The sequence below is a fragment of the Gadus morhua genome, chromosome 7, assembly GCF_902167405.1.
Source record: "Gadus morhua chromosome 7, gadMor3.0, whole genome shotgun sequence".
Lineage (NCBI taxonomy): Eukaryota > Metazoa > Chordata > Actinopteri > Gadiformes > Gadidae > Gadus > Gadus morhua.
The window spans coordinates 24068075-24091563 of record NC_044054.1 but is presented as its reverse complement, the minus strand read 5'-3'; the positions used below and the strand labels follow the sequence as shown (position 1 = coordinate 24091563).

General features: G+C 49.0%; 1 protein-coding gene across 3 annotated transcripts in view; it reads right to left on the bottom strand.

The window, feature by feature from the left end:
• Positions 1-6560: 6560 nt before the first annotated feature.
• Positions 6561-23489, bottom strand: part of gria4b (glutamate receptor, ionotropic, AMPA 4b) — a 93701-nt gene continuing 76772 nt past the window's right edge. Inside the window, exons 12-16 of one of the 3 annotated variants that reach the window (XM_030362274.1) lie at positions 17583-17781; positions 16593-16840; positions 12694-12808; positions 11043-11180; positions 6561-9003 (exon numbers count right to left, since the gene is read on the bottom strand). In XM_030362274.1, coding sequence (XP_030218134.1) covers positions 8839-9003; positions 11043-11180; positions 12694-12808; positions 16593-16840; positions 17583-17781 — 865 coding nt within the window. In that variant the 3' untranslated portion in view covers positions 6561-8838. Of the gene's footprint in view, positions 9004-11042; positions 11181-12693; positions 12809-13723; positions 13839-16592; positions 16841-17582; positions 17782-23489 lie in introns of all 3 variants that reach the window. The other 2 variants (XM_030362272.1, XM_030362273.1) reach the window with 2 other exon arrangements.

Sequence of the window (23489 nt, the reverse complement as noted above, 5' to 3'; positions counted from 1 at the left end):
GCCCACCGACTCCAGGACCTCCAGGTTGGCCTCCACCTCCAGGCCCGCCGTTGCCTCAAGGCCTTCCAGGTTGTCCGCCTCCAGGCCCTTCTGAAATGTGAGACACAAGTTCCAGTTGCACACTGGAACATTTCTCCCCTTTCATCATGGATGCACTGAAGAAGAGTTTAACTTTACTGGATGAGGAGCCGCAACCTGGCCCTCCATGCCGCCCCTTCCAGGTTGGACGCCTCCAGGACCTCCAGGCCACCGCCGCCTCCAGGCTGGCCTCTACCTCAGTCCTTCTGAAAGGCGAATGACACGTTCCATTTGCACACTGCACATTTCTCCCCGTACATGATGCAGATAATCAACTCCTCCTCTGCTTTAGCTCCCACAGATCTCACTGATGCCCTACTGTGCAGTCTTGAGTGAGGTATTATTTAACCCAACAGCCAGCCACACACACACCTAGTGGCTGAGAATGCATCTGACATGCATCTGACATTTTTCAGAACACCTCAGAGTTGCTGTGGCTGCATGTCAAAGTTTTAATTGTAAACAATTCACCAAGCCTAGAAAAAATGTGCAGCTGTGCAGCTGTGTGTCTCACCGTTCTGCATCCGTTGGGCTGCACGGCTCCCGGCCTTTCCCTCCGCCTGCAGCGAGCGCCTCCAGACGACCGCCGTGGACCTCACGGCGAGCACCTCCAGACGACCGCCACGGACCTCCAGACGAGCACCTCCAGACGACCGCCACGGACCTCCAGACGAGCACCTCCAGACGGCCGCCACGGACCTCCAGACGAGCACCTCCAGACGACCGCCTCCATCACCTCTACTGAAACAAGACACAATCTATTTAAACACTGGAGATTTTTTCCTCCTCGCTCACTCAAATGTCAATAGCTTATCGTCTCCCATTCTGTGCGTTCTTGAGAAGTATAATTTCCTATAAACTCCCAAAGCCAGCCACACATCTAATCTTCATAAGGACACTAGTCCTAGTGGCTGAGAACGCTTGGCTAACAAGCCAATCACAACCAATGACTGAATTCCAGTTTTATTCTGAACCGTTTGACCACGCCAAGGAGGAGTTTATAGGATGTGCAGTTCCACGGCTCACCCGTCTGTTCCTGTAGGACTGAACGGCTCCTGGCCACCATCCACCTGCAGCTCCCAGCTCCAGACCCGCTCTGTTGAAGCCTCTGGGAGTACAATCCGCTCCTGAACAAAAACAACTGTTCATAAATCATTTGGTACTCCGCAATCCTTGGAAATATTATGAAGCATGAGCTCGAATAGAAAATGTTCAAATCCTGTATAATGATTAATTGTTGTACAAATGTGTATAGTTCTATTGATTACTTTTTTACTTCTATAAAACATTTAATGAATGGTGGGAAACTACACAAGAAAAGTAAATGAATGCGGTTTTATTAGTAAAGCAAGTCTTACCCAAAAAGTCAATAAATGGTGACCACATTTTATCATTATCATTATTAACTATTTAGTGCTTCACTAAATTCCTATAGCAAGTGGAAACGTTACTCTCCTTCATTGGTGATGTTCATGTTCCTCGATATCTTCCAATGGACTCGTTGTGAAATCCTTCTGGATCCTCTGCGTTGAAGTGCGTTGTTCAATTTCCAAGGGGCGTGTCTAAAGGGCGCGATCTAAAATGGGTCGATGCTATGCTATTGGATAGGCCTCGACTAATCATAGCATTGGAACGGGTGATGCAGAAATACATATTCCTCAAAATCTTTGAGTAGTAGTCGTTCGTTCTTTTAGTGAGCATATACAGTCTTTAGTTCACCAACTTCCATCTTTGTTGTTGAAACACCTCTACATGTTGCGTATATCCAACCTCACATTAGATAGCCTAAAGGGTTGCTGTTGGTCGGTCTATTTCGTACCGGGCAGAAAACGTTATATAACGGAGGGGCGCCTGACCGCATCTTTGAAGAGCAAATTATATACGAGGTCCGTCTAGTTCCGAAGCTATTGGTGAAATACGCAAAACGAATATTGAAATGTTAATTTTGGCATTTAATTTGCATCTACATTTTGCCAGTGAAGGAGTTTAGGTTTGCCAATCCGAGGTCTAACGGGCAGTAAACATGTTCATTAAAATACAAATGCAAAGTCCACAGAACATAAGCGAATAAAAACCACATTGCACCACCAGCGGTCAACAGCAGCAGCAGCAGCAAGTGTATTGAAAGTAGAAAAGTAGTAAAGAGAAGAATATAATTGGGAGAGTGGTGTGCAAGTCAGACACCGCATCTAACCCAGGACCACCTTGCAGATCACAAGCAGCAAACCTTCTACCAGACCAACCAAACACACATCAACAGGCCCCCAGTCAGTAGGGTCAGTCAGACAGGTTTCCACAGAAGGGCTCAGTGGGGTTATGGGTTGAGCAAAAACAGACCCCTTTCTTCCTTCCACAAGTTTCCATCCTGGATTTTTCGGACATGTGGAGTCTGACGTGTTTCAAGTTATCCGTGGATTCCTGAGGGCAGTGAAGTATCTGCAGAAGGTGACGTCCAGGTCCAGCGGTCTGCCGCATTGACCACGAGATCTTTAACCGAGTGGGACCGCCTCGGTTTGTAGTAGGCCTAGAACAGTTTGTGTTCAACAGCGTGGAGGTCCTCGTTTCCATCAGAGTTGCTGCAGTTCTTCCATGCTGCGAGAGGACACTTCCCAGTGTGGTGGTCGGTGTAGCGGTCCGAAGCGTTAGTTAGTCAGTCGATCCCATAGATAAACCACTCAACACAAACTACCACTTCCATCAGCAAATCCACATTAACCTCCAGCGGTAAAACATGTACAATAGAGGGGCGAGAACAGACGACAGGAGGAGATGGGGAGAGTGTAACATGTGCAGTGCTCATGAAGGAAGTACCCCGCGTTACTCACTGCGTGGTTCCCGGTGGCGGGGGGTCCACGTCGGTGGCCACGATGTCCGGATTGTTCACCCCACGCAATCCAACGCAAAATAAACGATTAACAACCGTCACGGTGGGGGCGCTTTATGAGGAGAGGCGGGGGAGACGCAGCTGAAATCAATTAAGAACTAGTGACCTCCAGAAGAACGTGATTGGTTGTGAGCGAGAAGCTCATAGAGAGACGGCAAAGGCCTGCGTATTGGTTAGAGCATAAGTTCAGGCACTGACTGATATTATCAACCGGTGTGCTGACTACTTGTACACAAGGAACCATTCGATTTTACTGTATAGATTTAGAGAAAATGTCATTTCAAAAACGTACACATGCATATTCTCGCCTTTGCAAATTTCCATTATTCCAGTACTTTGAAGTGGGAGACCGAACTTCACATAAGTTCAGGCACTGACTGATATGAACATACTAACTGTTCTACTGACTACTTGTACACAAGGAACCATGTGATTTTACAGTATCGATTTGGAGAAAATGTCATTTGAAAAACGTACACATGCATATTCTCGCCTTTGCAAATTTGCATTAGCCTATGTCCGCAATTTGAAGTGGGCTATAGACCGAATGTCACATAAGTTCAGGCACTGACTGATATGAACATACTAACTGTTGTACTGACTACTTGACCACAAGGAACCATATGATTTTACTGTATAGATTTTGAGAAAATGTCATTTGAAAAACGTACACATGCATATTCTGCTGGCCAATGGAGTCGAAGGTCCGCACTGGCGGCCAACTTGCCACAGTCAGCTGTAGTGTTCACCCATAACACTGTGTTGACTTCAATGACTTGGTAGTGTGGTACATACTTTTTAAATAACCTTACCCACCTTGTTACATTTTCAAACGGTTTGTTTTGTTATAAACGTCAGAGATGTAGTTACGGCACTCCATAAGCCTACATGATGAATAATTATGTTAGATTCTAAAAAAATTGAAATGTTCAAAAATAGGTACAATATTATAACCACGTTAATAAGGTTTTTAAGAAACCAAACCGTTGGGAAAACGGTTGAAAATGTAGCAAGTTATGGTTATTTATAATACAGTAGGCTACCACTACCAACACAATGTTATGGGTGAGCAGCTGACTGGCAAGATGTCGGCAAGTGCGGACATTCTAGACGCCGCCAAGACAGCTAGTGTTCTATATATCTACACACGTAGGTGAAGGGTTTTATTTTGAAAACGTTGCGAGATACCACACAAAGGCTGTTTAGAGTAAAGGCGCACGAAGATTTTTTGTGACGGCTGGTTTAACCGCGGATGAACGAATGGCGGCTCACTTGACCGCAGTCGTGGCGGTGGTGCTCCGGTGCCAGTGCCACGGCAGCGGGACACAGACGGGAGACAATCCCGGGCAACAATCGTCGGCAACAAAAGTGGGACGAAACCAAGAAAGGAAAGTGAACATTCACTGAATCAAATCCACTTGACAAGAAGTCTTGACATTCAGTTAAATGTAACAAAGATATATGGTTTAATGTAGCCTACACCCCTGCCGCCGCCGAAGCTGCTCGTCCGCGTTCGACAAAATCGTACCTGATTGGAGGGAAGTGGGGGAGTGGGAGGTAATATTCAAGTGTGCCCCCTTTCTACGTAGGAGGGGGCGCCGAAACTGACTCGCTCGTTTGTTAACCGTAGGCGGGGTACTTTCAGAAATGCATATCTCACTCAAAAAATCATGTAACCTACAGACCTTTTTCAAAGTTTGTATGCGTGTGGGATTACCAGAGACCAAAAACAGCCCCCCAAATCCCAGGAAAAGTGTTGTTTTCATAATATGTCCCCTTTAATACCCGGACCCATAGAACTATAACCCTATAGAACTCAGACACTGGTCAAGATTGGCTGATGTGAACAGCTCAGATACAACGCCAGGCAGTTCCACAACCAGCAGGAGCACTCTGCACATATAAGCGGCTTGGGGGGTTCGTTGCGTTGTCCTGCTTACTACGGTGAGGGTTTCGTATAATTTAGTTAATTAATTAAGGACGCCACCAGAGGGCGCCCCCGACACATTTGCCGCCCTAGACGATTATTTATTTTTTTCTTCCTCCATGGGCCCCTGACGCCGTCTGGGCCCCGCCCCCGGTGCAGTGCACCGCTTGCACCGTCGATATTTACGCAACCGATTCAGGTTAGAACTTCGATGGGTTGGGCACCAGCCGCGTAACATTCAGTCCGCTCCCCAACAAACAGACTTCAAATTTCCTACACTTTTTCTAACCTCCCTCTTCCCAAACATACTCACTTAATTTTATCACACAATTAACAACACACCGACTCCATGGCTCATTCTCTGATCCCCCCACACACTCACTATACGTTACTTACAATGTGAGTAATTATTAATTAGAGTGATGACTAAAGTTAAATCAGGGGCATCTTAGACTTTATGACGGCATGTGTGCATGCACGTACACTCCATAGCGGAGGTGGGTCTGAGACTGGAGGTCTGCAGCTGGATGCTATTGGAATCATATCAGTTTTGTCTATCAGTCATGAGATGGGCTTATTGTTCAATCACATTCATCTTAAACTATATTTATTTTCAGCCACTTGATGCTTAACTTTATACTCCATTTGGCCAATGTGTTATCTCTACTCTGTTTAAAATTATTCAGATGACATAACAATGTAAATTGAACCGCAATGGCCGCATTAGAGGACATTTTAAACTAATTTATTCAGATATAAACCCATAAATGAATTCCCTTTCACCTCATTACTCCAGTGTCCTTTCTCACTGAACTTTAAAATGAAAAATTCAGGGTTGTTGTTGTTGTTCACCACCATTCCACAAGAGATACATCTCACTGTCAAGGTCCCACTCCGCCCCAGTCCGCCCCCATGTGTCCGCTCCTGGCTCAGAGGCTGGACCATGGCCCCTCTCACGCCCCGGCAGAGAGAGTGACCTTGTGTCGGGCTTGTCCTCTCCAGGTAGACAGGATCTTCCCCTCAAGCGGCAATGTTGTTGTCTGGTGTTTCCTTCCTGACAGGAAAGTAAGTACATTTATCTGTTTCTATGAATGGAGATCAGAGATAATAATAATAATAATAATAGCTCCTTTCAGGATACTCAAGTTCGCTTCACAAGAGTGGGAGGTGAGGATGTATGTAGGCAAGTGAGTGAGAGTGCAAAATGCGCAAGGCGCTGGGTGGGGTCGTGAGTTAGAGAAAAGGTGTCTCAGAGAAACACCTACGGCCTCGTGAGTTAGAGGCCGTAGGCCTCAGAGAAAAGGTGTGCTTTGTACTTTTTGAAATTCTCCACGGAAGGAGTCTCGTGCGGGGAATTGCCAGCTGGCCCTTGTCAGAGGACCTGGGGGACCGCGGGGGGGGGGGGGTGGAGGGGTGGAGGAGGTCAGGGAGGTAACGGGGGGCTGGAGTGTGAAGGGACTTGTAGGTGAGTAATAGAATTTTTAAATTAATGCAGAACTTGACTGGTAACCAGATGAAATGGTACTTCATTAATTCCAGACGGGACGTTTTGGCGGAAATGGTAAACAGAGGGGAAATTTAGTGTACCGTAAAAGAGAAATGCAATGTGGAAAAGGATGTGAAATCTTTGTTTTGTTATTTTTGTTTGTAAATAACGACACAAGGAGAAACTTGGAATATCCTTTTACTAAAAAAAATAAAACCAGATCAAAATCAAGTTATACAATTGAAACAAAAATAAAACGCCATTTTTTGGGCGGCAAGTTGTACAGACATACAGTGTAGAAGCACAGCCCCATCCCGCATCCCATCCACCCGTCCCCGCCCCCCACAAAAAAAGTAAAATAAACATGGCTGTAAGTTTGCCAGCTTCCCTTTGGAATAAGGAAGGACTTCTGCCCCACCGCCCAGCACAAACCAAAGGGAGTAAACAATCATAATAAAAAAGAAACATGAGAAAACATACATTTAAGCAGCAGCACCACCTGGGGCTGTTTGTCACTGTGTATAACGAAGCATGAGGCAGCGTCTTTTATCACTGCCCAGAGGCCTACCGATTTTCCCCTCCCTCCCCCCCGCACCCTCCCCTATTGCCACAAGGGGGCAATGTTGCGCACCACAGTCGATAAGATTCGGAGCAAATACATGTTTGTACGTTTTGTTTGTTTAATGCTACATTGTCAAGCTCCCTCGTTCACAGGGGCTGTATGACGATCCACAGTGTTTCAAAACAGGAAGGACTTGCTGTTCCTCGTCCCACATCTAAACCAGTGGGCTCCCCCAGTCACATGGTTCCAACGCCTCGCCGGACCAACAGACCCTTCAAAATAACCCAGTTGGTGAGAGAGAAATGATATTTCCCTTCATCAGGTTTCGGCTTGACGTACAGTATGACTCCACACTCACACAAACACGTAAGGGGCTCTAAAAGATCTACCCGGATAAGAATATGTCACTGTCAACGTTTCAAAACCTTTTGACAGACTTTTCTTCTTTTTTTTTATTGATTCTTTTTATTTTATTTCTCGGTACCAAAAATATTTAAAATGATGAAAAAAATATTTTGGACTGCAGAAAGTTGACTGGTTGAGTTCTCCCTAAGAGAACCTTCTGTCCACATTTGCACAGTGAGGATTGTGTTTTTTTTGTTTAGTTTTTGTTTGTTTTTAAGGATTGGGGTATGGATAGTTAACATTCATCGCTGAATATATAGTAATTTGTAAATAGTATATGTTAGAATACTACGGCAGCTGATAACCGTTTTTTTCTGTAATTAAATTTTTACCCTACTTTGTACACTAGGTTCTGAAATACATTTTAAATTATCATTACACCTTTTCCCCACTACAAGTCCCCTGGTCTCCTTCATTATTGCAATGAATCGAATATTCAAAGATGAATACAAAAATGAACCATCTGTCCACTACAATATCTGCTATTTACATCTCTTTATAAAGCAAGCATGTTATACAGTCGTCTTTATGTACAGCTTGAATGTATATTTTTTATTTTGTTTTCTCATGGAATATACATATTTACCTATCTTCACAGTTTCTTATGTTTTGTCATATATTATCAATAGATGTTATATTTGCTATATTTATAGAAATACATGATTTTTTTCCCATTTGGACCTCGGAGGTCACAACTTTTTTTAATCCCAGTGTCAATCACTGATATCTAGCGTTGTTGTTGAGCAATCAGTTTGTCTTCAACTCTACTTGTGTCTCAGTAGCAAATTGGGCTCCGTTTGAAAACAATCATGATTGTGATTTAGTTGCCAAATTTCCCCGGCAATCCAAAATGCACAGTTTAAGTTCCAAGTGTTCATGTTGTTGTTATTTTTTTTTCTTTACAGTTTTCTGGTCTATCCCTTTTATCATGTATGACGATATATTATAATCTTGGTTCTCCTGGTCCAACTGTCCGAACGGAGTGTAAGCGGTCGGCTTAGGCTGACCGGTAGAGGCCAGCGCTACCGTGCCGTGGAATGGCACCGGGATTCAAACCACCCATCACGGTGGACGTTCAAGATTGTTTCGTTCAAATGATTTTTTCTTCTTGGTCTTTTCGGGAGCAAGTGCCCCGAAGCCGTTCCACTCTTCGTATCAACATGAAAGAAACAAAAGAAAGATGTCGGACGAAGCCAGTCTGTCCGCTCCGAGGTCATCGCCATGGCAGCCGGTTTTGCGTATAATCCTGCGTTTTGTATCCATTCCGCGTTGCATCATGGCCTGTACGCCCCGAATGTTTATTTGTTTTTTTTTCAGTTTGAGAGGAGGAAGAGGAGGAGGAGGACGGGTAGGCGAGAGGAGGAAGGTTGGCTGGGGGCGGGGGTGGTTGCGTTTCGTCTGTGTATGTGTGTGTGTGTGAGTGTGTGTGTGTGTTTGTGTGTGCGTGTGTGTGTTTGGGCGTGGAGAGTTTAAGGCACTTGCGAGGTAATTGGTGTTCACGGCAGCTCGGAGGACACCAGCGCCAGGCCAGAGCTCTGGCGGATGGGCGGTCCGCTGTGCACCGCCTTGGGGCAGTCGGGGGTCAGCACGCGGCCGTTCTCCCCCACGCTGCCCGTGATGGACAGCCGCGCCTTGTTCCTCATGGCCTCTGTGAAGGTCATCTGGGGGAAGAGAGAGAGAGAGAGAGAGAGAGAGAGAGAGAGAGAGAGAGAGAGAGAGAGAGAGAGAGAGAGAGAGAGAAAGAGAGAGAGAGAGAGAGAGAGAGAGAGAGAGAGAGAGAGAGAGAGAGAGAGAGAGAGAGACCGGGGAAGGCGGGAGGTGGAGAGAGGGAGAGACGTGTGTGTCAAGGTGGAGAAATTCAAGGTAAATTCAATTTTGAGGCTCCTTCTCCTTCTCAAACTTTTTTACTTATAAGCTCTTCTTGCGCCTAGAGGTAGCTCCCTTCTACCTCTCTCCAAACTACTCATTCGTAGGCCTATTGTGGACACAAATAATCATTTATAGAATGTGCTATATTTTAATAAAGGTCGATTTTCTTTGCTTTTCCTTTTATTTCAGGGACATTTTTGTTGCAATGTCTCCTTACAAATGTCTGATGTTGGTAAAAAAAAAACAAATGTGTGTGTTTGGACGGTTGTGTTCATCCTGATCACATCCTGTGTATCCAGTTACAGAATACAGAATACATGCCCAAAAATGTAATATGTAATGTATTCTGTTACATCACTCAATCTGAGTATTGTATTCTGAATACTTGGATTACTTCCGCATTGAATTTCATTTTATAAGTATAGGAATGCGGCATCAAATCCTGCTTACTAAACAGGCCTATTCTGGTGTGTCCTTCTGTTCAAACTGTCTGAATGTGTTAGGCCCAAGTCTCCCTGAAAGTGAACTATATTATATAATTTGTTGTAGAGGGACAAAGACTGTTTACGCGAAAGATATTTGCTATTACATCTTAAAAAGAATATCACTGAGCTAAGTGCATAGGTGTTGCCTATAAAACACCTTAAAATAAAGAGAGAGAGAGAGAGAGCGAGCGAGAGAGCCTCTGTGAAAGTAAATAATCATGGATATCAAGCGGCCTGCACTCGTTGTGATATTGGATTTCGGCCGGCTGATTGGGTTCGCATCAAAGTGAGGTGGTAGCATTCACACCAACGCAAATGTATCGAACCATGGGTCCAAACTCGTGTAGTGTGCACTAAATGCTGTTGGTGTGAAAGCACGAATAAACTCGTGAACCAGAAGTACCGTCATGTAATCCATTGATTTCAACAATGCAGCTCTATTCTAAATACCAACAATTTAAATTGTAAATGTAACGGAATACAGTTACTTATAATTTGTATTCTGAATACGGAACGCAACACTCCCCAACACTGTTTACTGTACATCATTTCAATTGGTCAGGCAGTTACAAAAAATTGTCACTTTGCGTAACATTAGCATGAGCCCAAGCGACAACAAAAAAAGACGAATATATACAGAGATATCGACGTTCAAAACACGACGTGTGTCGGTTCATGAGGGGACACAACCTGACCACACGGACCGAGACAGACAGGACGAGGAGCACCCTGAGGGGTCCCCACAGACTGGCCGTACGACAGCAGCACGCCACACTGCAGCACACGCCAGCGTAGCGTAGCATAGCCGGCGCCAGGCGTGGCGGTGTGGAGTTCTACTTACAGCGTGGTACCCAGGAGCTAGGAATGGGGAGGTGGAGGAGGAGGCGGAGGAGGAGTTGGAGAGTGGCTATGAGTGGTGTGGAGGTGTTGGTTTGGCAGGGGGGGGGGGCGTGTAGTGAGGGAGGTGGAGGGGAGGTGGAGGGGAGGGAGAGGAGGACGTAGGGGGATGAGGGTTATCTACAGTAGAACCGCCGGCGCTACATCGTGTCGACCGCGCCCTCGTCGCCCTCGGGGGGCTCGTCGAAGAAGACGTCGCTGAGCTCGGCCAGGTCGTAGAGGCTGGGGCCCGAGCTGGGGCCCGAGCTCTGGCTAGGGGCGGAGCTCCGTACGGGGCGGGGGCGGGGCCGGGGGCCCAGGGGGAGCGACGGGCGGTGGTCGTGGTGAGGGTGGGGTTGGGGGTGGGGGTGGTGGTGGTGGTCTAGGGGTTGGTGAGGGTGAGGGTGGTGGAGGGGCGGATGGGGGGGCGTTTCTGGGTGGGGTGGGGGCTGGCACTGCGGGCTCTCCACCTTCATTCTCTTGGCCTCGTTGCGGGACTTGTAGCAGAACTCGATGAGGGCCACCAGCATGGCCAGGCCCAGGCCGCCCACCAGGATGTAGAAGACCCCCGCCACGTTGGACAGGCTCAGGGCCTGCGACGACTTGTCCTGCCGGTCGGGAGAGCGAGAGAGAGAGAGCGAGAGAGAAACATAACACACACTACAGTAAGGCCACGGTGCAGTGGTGGTGCAGTGATGCATCATTACCACTGAGCAACCTTTCACTCTCACACAAACATACACACACACACACACACACACACACACACACACACACAAAGCACGGTACACACAGGATGCAAACAAGACTACTGATACCCCCATCCACTCATAAACAGATTAACTTAATCACAGGCGCACAACATTTCCTTCTCCACACTCCTACACTTGTTTTGCGTATTTGATTAGATCTCACTGGTGTATCTAGCTGGTTTAATATTTGTGGATGCACACTGCAGGAAGAACCATTAACGGTCTTCAACGATTTCTCACTAAGCATTCAACAACAGGGCCTCTTCTCTCTGATGACTCCAAACAGGCCCTATGAGGCCATATTATGGGGGACTCATCAGTGTCTGAGTAATGGTCATTACATACACAGACCGGGTAGGATTGTTTCTGTGTCTGAGGGTTGTCAGCGCTGACATGGGGCTTTAAAGAGCCACTACACAAGACTATGTTTGTGACTTTGCTGCCATCTAGAGGCCCAACCTTGACAGTCCATAGCCTACAATTTGTTCATCAGACCATTAGATTAGCTATTTAATGTGTATAACTCGATGGATTTTACATTTTAACCTTAATATGGCAGCAAATGTGACCTAGTGAGTGGTTTAGAAAAGAGGTTCTCTTGAAAGAAACAATGGCTTGGTTGAGTTATTGGTCTGGTGAGCAGATGGCGTGCGTGTGTCCTGTACAGCAGGCGAGGGCCTCGTTCACCTAGCAGCAATCTTGGATCTAAATGTTAGCTTGGAACCAAGATAACAGTAGATCAATCCAAAGTGCGCCAATGTGCTACACAGGCTAACACATCTCAGACATCGAGTGTCACTAATGCACTGATGACTCATGCCTCACAAGAGAGGGGGATAAAGTGACCCCGGGTAACCAGGGCACATTAACGGGTGTCAAATGCAAAACTCTGTCCCTAACTTTCAGTGAGACAAAGGCTATCTTAGCATCACTGATGCATGTGTGTATGCGGGCCTTGCCACCTACACTGACTCTAAGTTCATCAAACTGGACGGAAGCCAAACCATAAGGAAAGGCCAATCCAAAAGGGGAACAGGAGGAGACCATTTACTGGAGCTGCCTCTGACATCACTTCCTGTTCATCAACAGTTGCCCAGTCCTGTGTTATTCAAGACCAACATGGAAGTCGACCCCCGTCAGTATTCAAGGTTAAATGGCCTGGGCGTCTTGTTTACACCACTAGCTCCCTCTCTCAACTCGTACGCTGTAAAACAATGTGTGTGTAAAGCTCTGTTGAGTGTTGCGCTGAGAAAGCAGTGAGCGTTTGGGGTGGGGGGTAGGGGGGGGGTAAGGGGGGGTAGGGTGTAGGGGTAGAGGTGGGGTGGGGGGCGGGGGGATGCGGAGCTCCCAAAGCTGGGTGGAGACTGACCTTACTTCCAGAGTCCTTGGGTCCACACTCCCCTTTATCGTACCACCATTTGTTTTTCAGTTTGTCTAAGACGCCTGCTTCACTCAGTTTCAATACGGCAAGGTTTACGGGCGTTCTTCAAATCGCGCGGGGGAGGGTTTGGCGGGGTGGGTCGGTAGATTGTTGGTTGGGGAGGGGGATGGGGGGGTTGGGGTTAGGGGTAGGGGGTGGGAAATAACATAAATAACATCATAGGACTATGTTATTTTATGTTATTCAAAATCAGAAGAAGCCCCCAAAAAGAGAGAGAAAGAGCATCTGAGCACTCTCTGGAAGTGATGGAGCCGGGGAGGGGAGGAGAGCGCCACCTGCTGGACCCTACATGCCTCTGCAGCTCGTTGCTTTTCGAGGGGGGGGGGCGGTGGGCTTGCTTGCTTGGTAGGGTGAATGGGTGACCTGGGGAGGTGGTGGGCATCAGGGTTACATTACGAGGGGGTCCTGCTAAGCTGGCGAGCCATGTGCACGGGGAGTAGTGGTGGCTCCCTCTCTCTCTAACCCCCCGGTTCCGTCACTTTTTTCTTACCGAACGGGAGCATACTGCCGGGACCTTTGTCGTCGAAAAGCACGAGCACGGAGGGGGCCAGTACTGTCGACCCAAAACTATTGGCCTGTCCAATGCGGTTGGTGGCTGTTTAAATAGCCCCCCCCCCCCCCCCCCCCGCAAACCAAAACAACCACACATTTTTTACATTGAAACGTGATCTACATGAGAAAACATTAGTTCGACAGATACCCAGTTAGGCCCAGGAATCTCCAATGGATATATACTGAACTGCAAATATTTTTGCTTCGACAGTACTCGCTCTCTGCTTCGTTACCGTCTATCCCGCCCCACCAGAAATGGAGCGGTGTATCTGTTTTCCGTTTTTGTCCTTCGCTCCCACATAAAAAAAAAAGCACGTCATCCCGGCAGATGCTCCTGTTGCCATGGTTACACGTCGCAGTTTTACCCGCATCAAGGTCACAAGGTCATAGCGACATAGCGGCTAACCTTCTCGCCACCGCCGCCGCTGCCACACTCTCCTTTGTCGTACCACCACTTGTTTTTCAATTTGTCCAACAGGCCTTGCTCATTGAGTTTTAACACTGCCAGGTTAACTGCACTTCTTGAGAAACGATAGAAACATAATTGGGGTAGAGGGGTGAGTATGTCGTCCAATTTTTCCGGAAAACAGGGGGGGGGGGGGGGGGGGGGGGGGGGGGGGTTCAAGATGGTCGGGGGGTTAGGGGGTCGGGGTGGGGGTGAGAGGGTTGGAGGGGGTGACAAAGGGTGGTAAAAGGGCATTAATGCTTGCAACCCCGTTGCGTCCCGCCCGCGTCTCCGCAGAGTCCCGGGCATCCCGAACACACAGTGAGACACCAGGGGAACTCCGCCCGCCTTGTGTACACAAACACGTCACTGGGGCCATCGTGCCCATATATGGTTAGGATCCTGAACTAAATCTTGAACTATTTGTATTATGATCGACTATTGGCGACAATTGACGTCAAACAATCCTCGTTGTATCCCATCGGATACCGCAACCATCGTTTGATGAGCGAGGTGTCTCAATGTGGGTTTGGATCCCTTTCAAAACAGCATCAACATGGAGAAAAGGAAACAGTTAAATCAATGGAACATTAAAACAGAGGCATCAATGCAAGCACATAATAAAAGCAATAATGAAACGCTGATGTTACACATTGTTAAAGAATCCCTTTGTTCCGGGAGCCAGGTGAAGTCACAGCAGCCCTGACCGGCCCGTCTGCTCACGTGTCCTGCTGCGTGCTTTTTACCACCAAGGGTATGGGGAAGAGTGACTGACAGAAGAGGGTAATCCTGAGGAAAAGCATCCAAGATGGAGGAGTGCAGGGCTACCGGGATCTGCCAGGGACTCTCTCCCGTGTAAAGTATTGGCGGAAAAAAGCGTTTGCCAGTTTTTTGTGGGAATGTTTATGTGTTTTTCTGATCTCACGTTTTAAGTCATAGGAATTTAGAGGAGATTAACAAAGAAGAGAGAGAGAGAGAGAGAGAGAGAGAGAGAGAGAGAGAGAGAGAGAGAGAGAGAGAGAGAGAGAGAGAGAGAAAGAGTAAAGAGAGAGTGAGAAAGCGATAGCAAGAGATTTAGAGGAGAAAGAGTGAGAGACAGGAATACATAGAAAAAGAGACAGAGATACAGCGCGAGAGCGAGGGAGAGAGAGCATGTTACTGCTTGTAAGGACTGAGGGGAGCCTGTGAGGAGCTCTTTGCAACAAATCAATACGTGGTTAATCAGACTCGGGCCATAACAGTATTTCTGCTGATTGTTTTCTCAACACACTCTAATTGCGTTTAATCCATCACACGGAGGCCACCAGTGTTACTTGGCTGCTCACCAGATAAGTTTAATTGCCAACATCATTTTTTACCCCATTAGAAATAAAATGTGTGTACAGGGAGCTAATTGCTGAACGTGTGTCTCTTGGAAACTTTGGTTTTTAAAGAAAGCAAATCGTTAAGGACTATTAAATTCCTCCTATCCTCTCCGGTGCAGGAGAACGGTCCTGCCCTAGTGGCCGATTCATCGACTCATTGCAGATTTGATGGTGTGAGTGCCCGACCATAAGGGACGGCAGTGAAGGGTTTGGCAGTGAGGTAACAGTGATGATGAGCTGTAATTCTTAAGTGGGGGGGGGGGGGGGATGCGAGTCAGGCAGGGCTGTGCATTCAATGGGCTCCCGGAACATCATTGACACCGACCCACGTCAAGCATCCCAGAACACCCTCCGAAAAGCAGCGTACACAACGCAACCGCAAGCAGCATTAACCGGCTGGTCTCGTTAGTGCTGTGCATCAACGTAACTAGTATGAATTTATGCAGATTAGGTTTTTATCTTATCACGGATCCAATCGTGTGCATTAAACGCCGGCGGCATGCGGTCCCGGCGTCTGACTGCGGTCGCAGCGACTACGTGCAAAGCGCAAGCACCGTGGTTTACCTGGAGCGATGAGCTGCAATACAAGAACACCGTTACAGACAGAGGAAAACACAGGCACTTCAGCGAGCCGCAACACCACCACGCGGACATCCGTAGGCATGCAGCAGCACACACGTGACACTCAAAGAAGCCAATTCAACGGCGTGTCTGAATAGCTGCGTCGCAACCCAAAGCCCAACAACGCACTAAATCTAAAGGAGGGAGAGGGATAGTGAGAGAAATAGAGAGAGAGGGATAGAGAGAGGTATAGTGGGTCAGATGGAGAGAGAGGGAGAGAGAAGGAGAGTGAGAAGAAATAGAGAGAGAGGGGAGGAGAGAGAGAGACAGTGAGAGAAATACAGAGAGGAATAGTGAGAGAAATGAAGAGAGCGAGAGAGAGGGATAGTTAGGGAGGGAGAAAGAGAGGGAGAAAGATGAAAAGAGAGAGAGATATAAAGAGAGAGAGGGGGAAGAGGATATCGAGACATAAGGAGAGATATGGATAGAGAGAGAGATAGGGATAGAAAGAGGGAAGGAGAGTGCGAGAGGGGAAGAGAGGGACAGACAGAGTTAAAGAGAGTGAGAGTGTAAGAGAGGGGTAAAGAGAGAGAGAGAGGAATAGATATATAGGGAGAGAGAGAGAGACAGAGACACAGACAGAAAGTGAGAGGGGCAGAGCGACAGAGCGATGGGAGAGAGAGAGAGAGAGAGAGAGAGAGAGAGAGAGAGAGAGAGAGAGAGAGAGAGAGAGAGAGCGACCAAGCAAGAGTGAACAAAAAACAAGGCAAAGAAAGAGCAAAAAAACAAAGACAGAGAGAAAGAAAGAGAAAAATAAAAGGACACAAATATAGGCGACACGCCAGGGAAGGTGGAATACCATAACAACACGTCCGTCGGCCATATTGTTACACTACTCCACCCACCTTAACTGTGAACCCTTGGGCGTGGCCACGCCGTAGCCCTTGGAGTCCAGGTTGCCGCCCACTTTCATGGTGTCGCAGGGCTTGCGCTGCTCCGTGTACTCGTTCATGGTGGACTCCAGCAGGAAGGCGTACTTCCCCTTGGACTTGCGCACGCGCGCCACCCCCTCCGCCGTGGTCTTGGTGAACACCGTGGGCTCCGCCGACTTCATGTAGCCCCACATCTTCTCGTAGACGGCGATCTTGGAGCGCTGTGTTCGGGAGGAGGAGGCGTGGGTGTGGGTGTGGATAAGGGTGAGGGTCGTGGTGGGGGGGTGGGGGGGGGGGGGGGTGGTTATACAGGCATTATGTGGGGGGGTTCGGAAAGGGGGAGGGGGGGGGGGGGTATAGGGTCGAGTTTGGGGTGGCGGGGGGGTTTGAGAAAGAGAAAGAGCCCGGCGGAGGCCACATACAGCAAAGGATGTAGAACAGACAAAGCGTGCGGTTAGCGGGGATTATTATCGGTGGCGCTGATTACAGGCCGCTTTCCCTCTGCCGGGACGGACAGCGTATTTGCACTGACTGTAGGTCTGCCGTGTGATAGAGAACTGGTCTAATGCTCCTCTTATAGAAGGGGATATACACGCACATCCTGTTTTAATGCAGGGGCCAGTGGAGGGAAACTACGCGTTTAAGAGCAGACTCAGCACACGCACGATGTGCCGTTTCTACTCTTAATACAAATGATCTCCATCTTCAACGGCGCACGTGACCCAGGAAACCAAGAGACACAAACAGTATCTTTTTTCACGTGTAAACATCCGAGTCACGTAGCAGGACGCTAACTCCGGTAGCGTCCTGCGTTGACATCAAGAAACACAGGGAAAACAACAACAAACGACAAACGAACCTATGACCGAAGAAATGCATCTTATCGTCTCCCGATCCCCCCCCCCCCCTCCTCCACGCCCCGCCCGCGCCCCCCCCCCCCCCCCCCCCCCCCCCCCCCCTCACCCTGAAGAACTCCTTGGTGGAGCCCGAGTCCAGCGTGCCGTAGGCGATGTCCGTCTGCTTGGCCAGGTCCTCGGCGCTCTCGATGGGCGACACCATGCGCTCCACGGTGAGGAAGGCCGCCAGGTTGGCCGTGTAGGAGGAGATGATGATGAGGGTGAAGAACCACCACACGCCCCCCACGATGCGGCCCGACAGAGACCTGACCAGGAGGGGGAGAGGGAGGGAGGGAGGGAGGGAGGAAGGGAGGGAGGGGGGAGGGAGGGAAGGAGGGGGACGCAGAGCAGGTAGGGAGGGGATTGAGAGATGGGGTGGGAGGCAAAAAAAAGGGGGGGGGTTTTAAAGGAGGGAAAGTTAGTGCAGGGGCAGGAAGCAAGGCCAAGTGCAATAGAGGGAAGTAAATAAATGAGGATCATTTTTAATAGGAGAAGGGGAGAGGGTACAGGGGGGGGGGGGGGGGGAGATAAATAAAGAAGAGATACACTGTCAGATAATGGCATTTCAAATTTGCAAGGCTTGCGGATCGAGGAGTTCACTGTAAATGAAGAGGCAGTTGAGAGAGCCTGGTCAACACCGCAAAAATAAGATGTTCTGCGTACACACACTGTTTCGCCACAAGATGGCGCTCTAAAAACACTCTTATGCACGGGCGCATTCCCCCCTCGCCAGCCGCCGTAGCCCGGTCGCCTGGCAGTTAAAATCAAACACACTCTTGCGATGCCGCGGGTTCTGTGTCGAGACGACTCGGTCAGACTAGGACCACACCAGCCTCCCCTCTAGTGAAACCTTGTCATGTTCCCTCTCTCCCCCTCTCTCTCTCTCGTTCTTTCTCTCTCGCTCTCTCTTTCGTTCTCTCTCTTTCTTTCTCTCTCTTTCTTTCTCTCTACTCCTCTCTCTCCCCCTCTCCCGCGTTCTTTTTTTTTCTCTCTCTCTCTCTCTCACTCTCTCTCTCGCACTCTCTCACTCTTTCTCTCTTGCTCTCTCGCTTTCTCACTGTCTCTTTCCTCTCCCTCTTTCTCTCTCTCTCTCTCTCTCTTCCCCCCTCTCCCCCTCTCTCTCTTTCTCTTGATCTGTCCCTCTCTCCCCCTCGACTCTCTCTCTCTCGTCCCCGTCGCTCGCTCTCTCTCTATCGCTCCCTTCCTTCACCTGCTGTCTTTCCCTTTCTCTTTTCCCAGATGAGGCGAGAGGCAGAAAAGCGCGGGCCGCGCGGCCATGAGCCGCGCTGTTCTCTTTCTACTTGGCTGGCTCCGGGGAGAGCGATACAGCGCCGCTGCTGCTGCTCTGGAGCAGGGGAAAGGCCGTGAGGAGAATCTTAAGCAATAAATGCTGCATTGAGGAGAACAAATACGAACCGCCCTCCCCCCAAGGTGCAAATCAAACAGCAGAAGATACAAAACCCCCGGGCCCACTTGTCAAGGCACGGGGAGGAGAGAGAGGGATGGGAGGAGGAGGAAGAGGAGGAAGGGAGAGAGAGAGCGAGATAGAAAGACAGAGAGAGAGAGAGAGAGAGAGAGAGAGAGAGAGAGACCCAGAGAGAGACCAAGAGAGAGGGAGAGAGCGGGGGAGAGATAGAGAGGGAGAGAACTGGCACTATGATGAGATGATGGGAGAAGAGAGAGAGAGGTTATGGGAAAGACGTTTTTCCCTCGCTCTCTCCAATACGGTCTTGACCATACCGCACCGTCCGCCCCTTGCGGACGATGATTCCACTGCATTTCCTGAGTGACATAATCTGGCACCAGAGCGGGCGCACGGGTGGGCTCTTAAGCCTGTGATTGTGCGCGTTGTGGCGCTTTGCAGCGGCCCCGTCCTGTTATCTTACGGAGGGACCTTGAGGAAGCGGGGGAAATGCCGCATACCGCATGTTCTCCTTTCAAGTACGACGCGGGCTCAGCGCCGCCGAATCCACCCTGTTTGCGTATTAGCAGCACAGGATTTGAATACCAATGACGTCCCTATTATCTTCCTTCCCCTACTGTATGTTCACTGTATGGGCCACTGCTCGCACCGCCCCTCTCTGCGGCCCCCTCCCTCTGCACCCCGCTCACCCTACAGGGCCTCAAACACACACACGTACCAGCATGAGGATGATCTCACTGGGTTGGCCCCATCGCAGATTCTTTGTTTGTGTGCGCTTACACACAGAAACGTGCACACACACACACACACACGCATGTGTACACACACACACACACACACACACACACACACACACACACACACACACACACACACACACACACACACACACACACACACACACACACATACACACAAATGCCTTCTATTTGCCTGTCAGCACTTTGGGTGGATGACGCCTGGTGACTGTTATCCACAGTGACGGCCCGGAAAGTGCATGTGTGGGTGCATGTTATTTTTTTCTCAAGGGTCATATAACACCTACCTACCCCGCAAACACAAACACACACGCACACACGTTGCCCCCAAAACCTGCCCCCCCTTCCCCCCTGCCACACACACACACACACACCTATCTCCGCCCACACATCCACACACACCTCCACACACCTAAACACCCCCCACACACACACACCTCAACACACCTATCCCACCCTACCCAGCACACACACCGACCACACACACACACACACACACACACACACACACACACACACACACACACACACACACACACACACACACACACACACACACACACACACACACACACCCTCATAGTTTTCCCAAAAGAGATTCACCGCCTATAAAATAAATCCTAAATGACATGTTGATGAAAAGAGAAAAAGAGGAGTGGGGAAAATGGGGCAGACATGTTATTGTTGAGTCGGGGGGAGGAGGAGAGGGGGGGGGGGGGGGGGAGGAGGAGAGGGGGGGGTGAGGGGGGTTAAAGAAAAAGGAGTCATCTTCCAAAGTGAATCTTCAGTCGAGCCTGCAGTATCTGACGTCTCCGTGTCGCATCATTTTTCTTATACTTGTCCTTCTAACCCACGTCAACTAGCCTGACCCTTGACCCCGTTACCGACGAAAGACTCCCACCAAGGGTCCTATGCCACTAGTCATTCCATCGATCTTTCAAACAACTTCACTTTTACTGCGAAGAAATACAAAAAAAAAAAATATATAGGAATAAAATGAATATATCCACAACCCAATGAGTCAGACACAGCTTGGCGACCTACAGGACTCACTCCGTCGTATTAAAGCACATCTTCATTGCATCGACTTTGAACACAACCACCATGTTTCCTTGGGCCCCAGGGTGCCCATCCATGAGGTCGCCATCTTTGAGAGCCCCAGATGAAAAAGGGGTCTTAGCGTCGGGCTGTGTGATCGCAACCGATGCTCTTTCTAGAATTACTCATCAACGTTTCATTTTTGGTCTTAGAGCCTTTATGTGTGTTTCAAACGAGCTACAAGGAGCACTGGAGAGCTGGCCTCAGCCGGGGAGCAAGACTGTGGGGAGGATCGATGATTCTGAACGCAGTGGCCGCGTGTTTCAGTATCCCGGTCAATACCACTCGGGATCGGGAGCAGACAAAGCGTTGCGGGATCGGTTGGAAGCTCTTAGATCCAACAATAGATTCTATAGGTTCTCTCCCGTCTCCTTTCACCGCCCAAATGATCAAACCGACCCCTTCTTTCCTTGGAACTTTTGACAGAGCCTGAAGTCTCTGAAGTTGCCCGACTTAGTTATTAATTATAATGATGAGTTGCATTTATAAAGCGCCTTTCAAGGTAACCAAAGCGCTTTACATAGTCGAGAGTCAACACATCGAGAGTCGACACATTCATTAAGCTTTGCTTTGTCCTCCCACTGCAAACTTTCCTCCAGATAAAGACCAACGCAGTCCCACATTTATCTAACGCGAAAGCTGCTTTGCACAGTTTTTCTCTTTCCCTGCTGATCTTCCATCTTAACAAATACCCTCTCCTCTCATTACCTCAGCTGTGTTTGCTGCAGGTCCTTAAGGTCTCAGCCTGCACAAACGGTACACCGGCTCACGGATCCCTCTGCCCGTCCCCCCGTCTCACAGAGAGGGGGACAGAGGGACGCAGGCACGGCCGGTGCGACTGTAAAGCATGTGGCGTGACGAGATGGAGGACTGATTGGAAGCAGATTGCACACCTGCAGCGGTCATGGCCTGTCGCACGGCTCCTCGTTCAGCCCTGCGTACCATTTCAGATTTGAAGCTACTGATCTGTGTATATATATAAATAAATATATATATATATAAATATATATTCCTAATCAGGAGTCTGTGATTGCATTACAGACCCATGGTATGCCCCCTGTAGGGTCGGGGGGGGGGGGGGGGGTGGGGGTAGAAGCAGTGATTCCTTTTGGGGGCACTTAGTTGGGATTTGTAGTCAATTAAACAAAGTAACGTGGCACTGTTTCACTTCGGCTCCTCCGTCGTCCTCCCGTTACCATGGAGACGATACCATTGGAGAAGGAGGGGGGGGTGATTAATCACTGATTTAATGAATGGTTTGCCTACGGGGAGGGCAATATTAGCCTATGTAAGAAGAGAGCAGGAGAAAATAAAATAAAATAAAGAGTGAGAGAGGAGGTAGAAGTTGAGTTGCTACACTTAACCTGCATGTCTCTCTCAAAAGCTAACTTAAACCTGCATGTCTCTGATCAGGGCTAACCAAAGCCTGCATGTCTCCTACCAGGGCTAACTTAAACCTGCTTGTCTCTTATCAGGGCTAACTTCTGCATGTCTCTGAATGGCTAACTTAAGCCTGCATGTCTCTGTCCATGGCTGACTCAAGCCTGCATGTCTCTGATCAGGGCTAACTTTAGCCTGCATGACTCGGCCCAGGGCTATTGGCTTAGGGTTGTTTTATGTTATTCCCCCTCATGGTCACAACGGCCTTCTGATTTGAACCCTATCACTCCCAAATACTCAGCAGCACTTAAACCAAATACTATTATGTTCTTGGTTTGTGCGCTGTGGGAGAGAAAGAGAGCGATACGCCTGAAGAGAGCGTTGAGTTGAACCCGAGATGGATCCCACCCCGGGATCTGGGTGGTTCTGTTGTTTTTATGCACACCTCCTCAATCCTCAAACACGGCATTAATGGTGACCGGAGGGGGAGCGGAGAATCTGCTGCAGAGACACCACCACCACCACCACCACCACCACCACCACCACCACCACCACCGCCCCTCCCATCCACATTCAAAAGAAACACAGGGGGAACGGAAAAAGATCCTCCCGCGACCCGCTTCTTTCCTTTTTTTGAATTCTCGACGGTTTGACGGCGGTGATGCAGCACTCCGCCGCTTATCGGCAGCACGCAGGCGTGGAGGAGCCTGGCTGTGGCACAGCAGAGTGGAGGAGGAGGGAAGGGGGGAGGAGGAGGAGGAGAGGATGTCTATGCAGTAGTGATGGTCTGCATACACACTCACACGTATCCTCAAACACACACACACACACACACACACACACACACACACACACACACACACACTGACACAAACACATAGACACACAAACATACACAGACACACACAAACAGACACGGACAACGACACACACACACACACACACACACACACACACACACACACATACACACACACACACACACACACACACACACACACACAACACACAAAGACACTCACACTCACGAAAATCCAGTGCACTGAAGTTCTTAAATGAGGGTGTTTTATGGTGATCACAAGGGCCCGCTATAGCCGCCTTGAGGGAAAGGTGCTATAGGTTGCTTACGTGAGAGACAGACCGCTATATTGGCCAACGTTTCGTAGGGGGGGGGTCCTCCATCTTCTTCTCCTTGGCGGTTGGGAGGGCTGTGACATACGGGGGGCCAAGGGTTTCCGTTCTCCTCTTTTCCCGCTAGAAGCTTATCGTCTCCAGATCATGTTACATAAACTTTGCAGACTCCAAAAGGGACAAA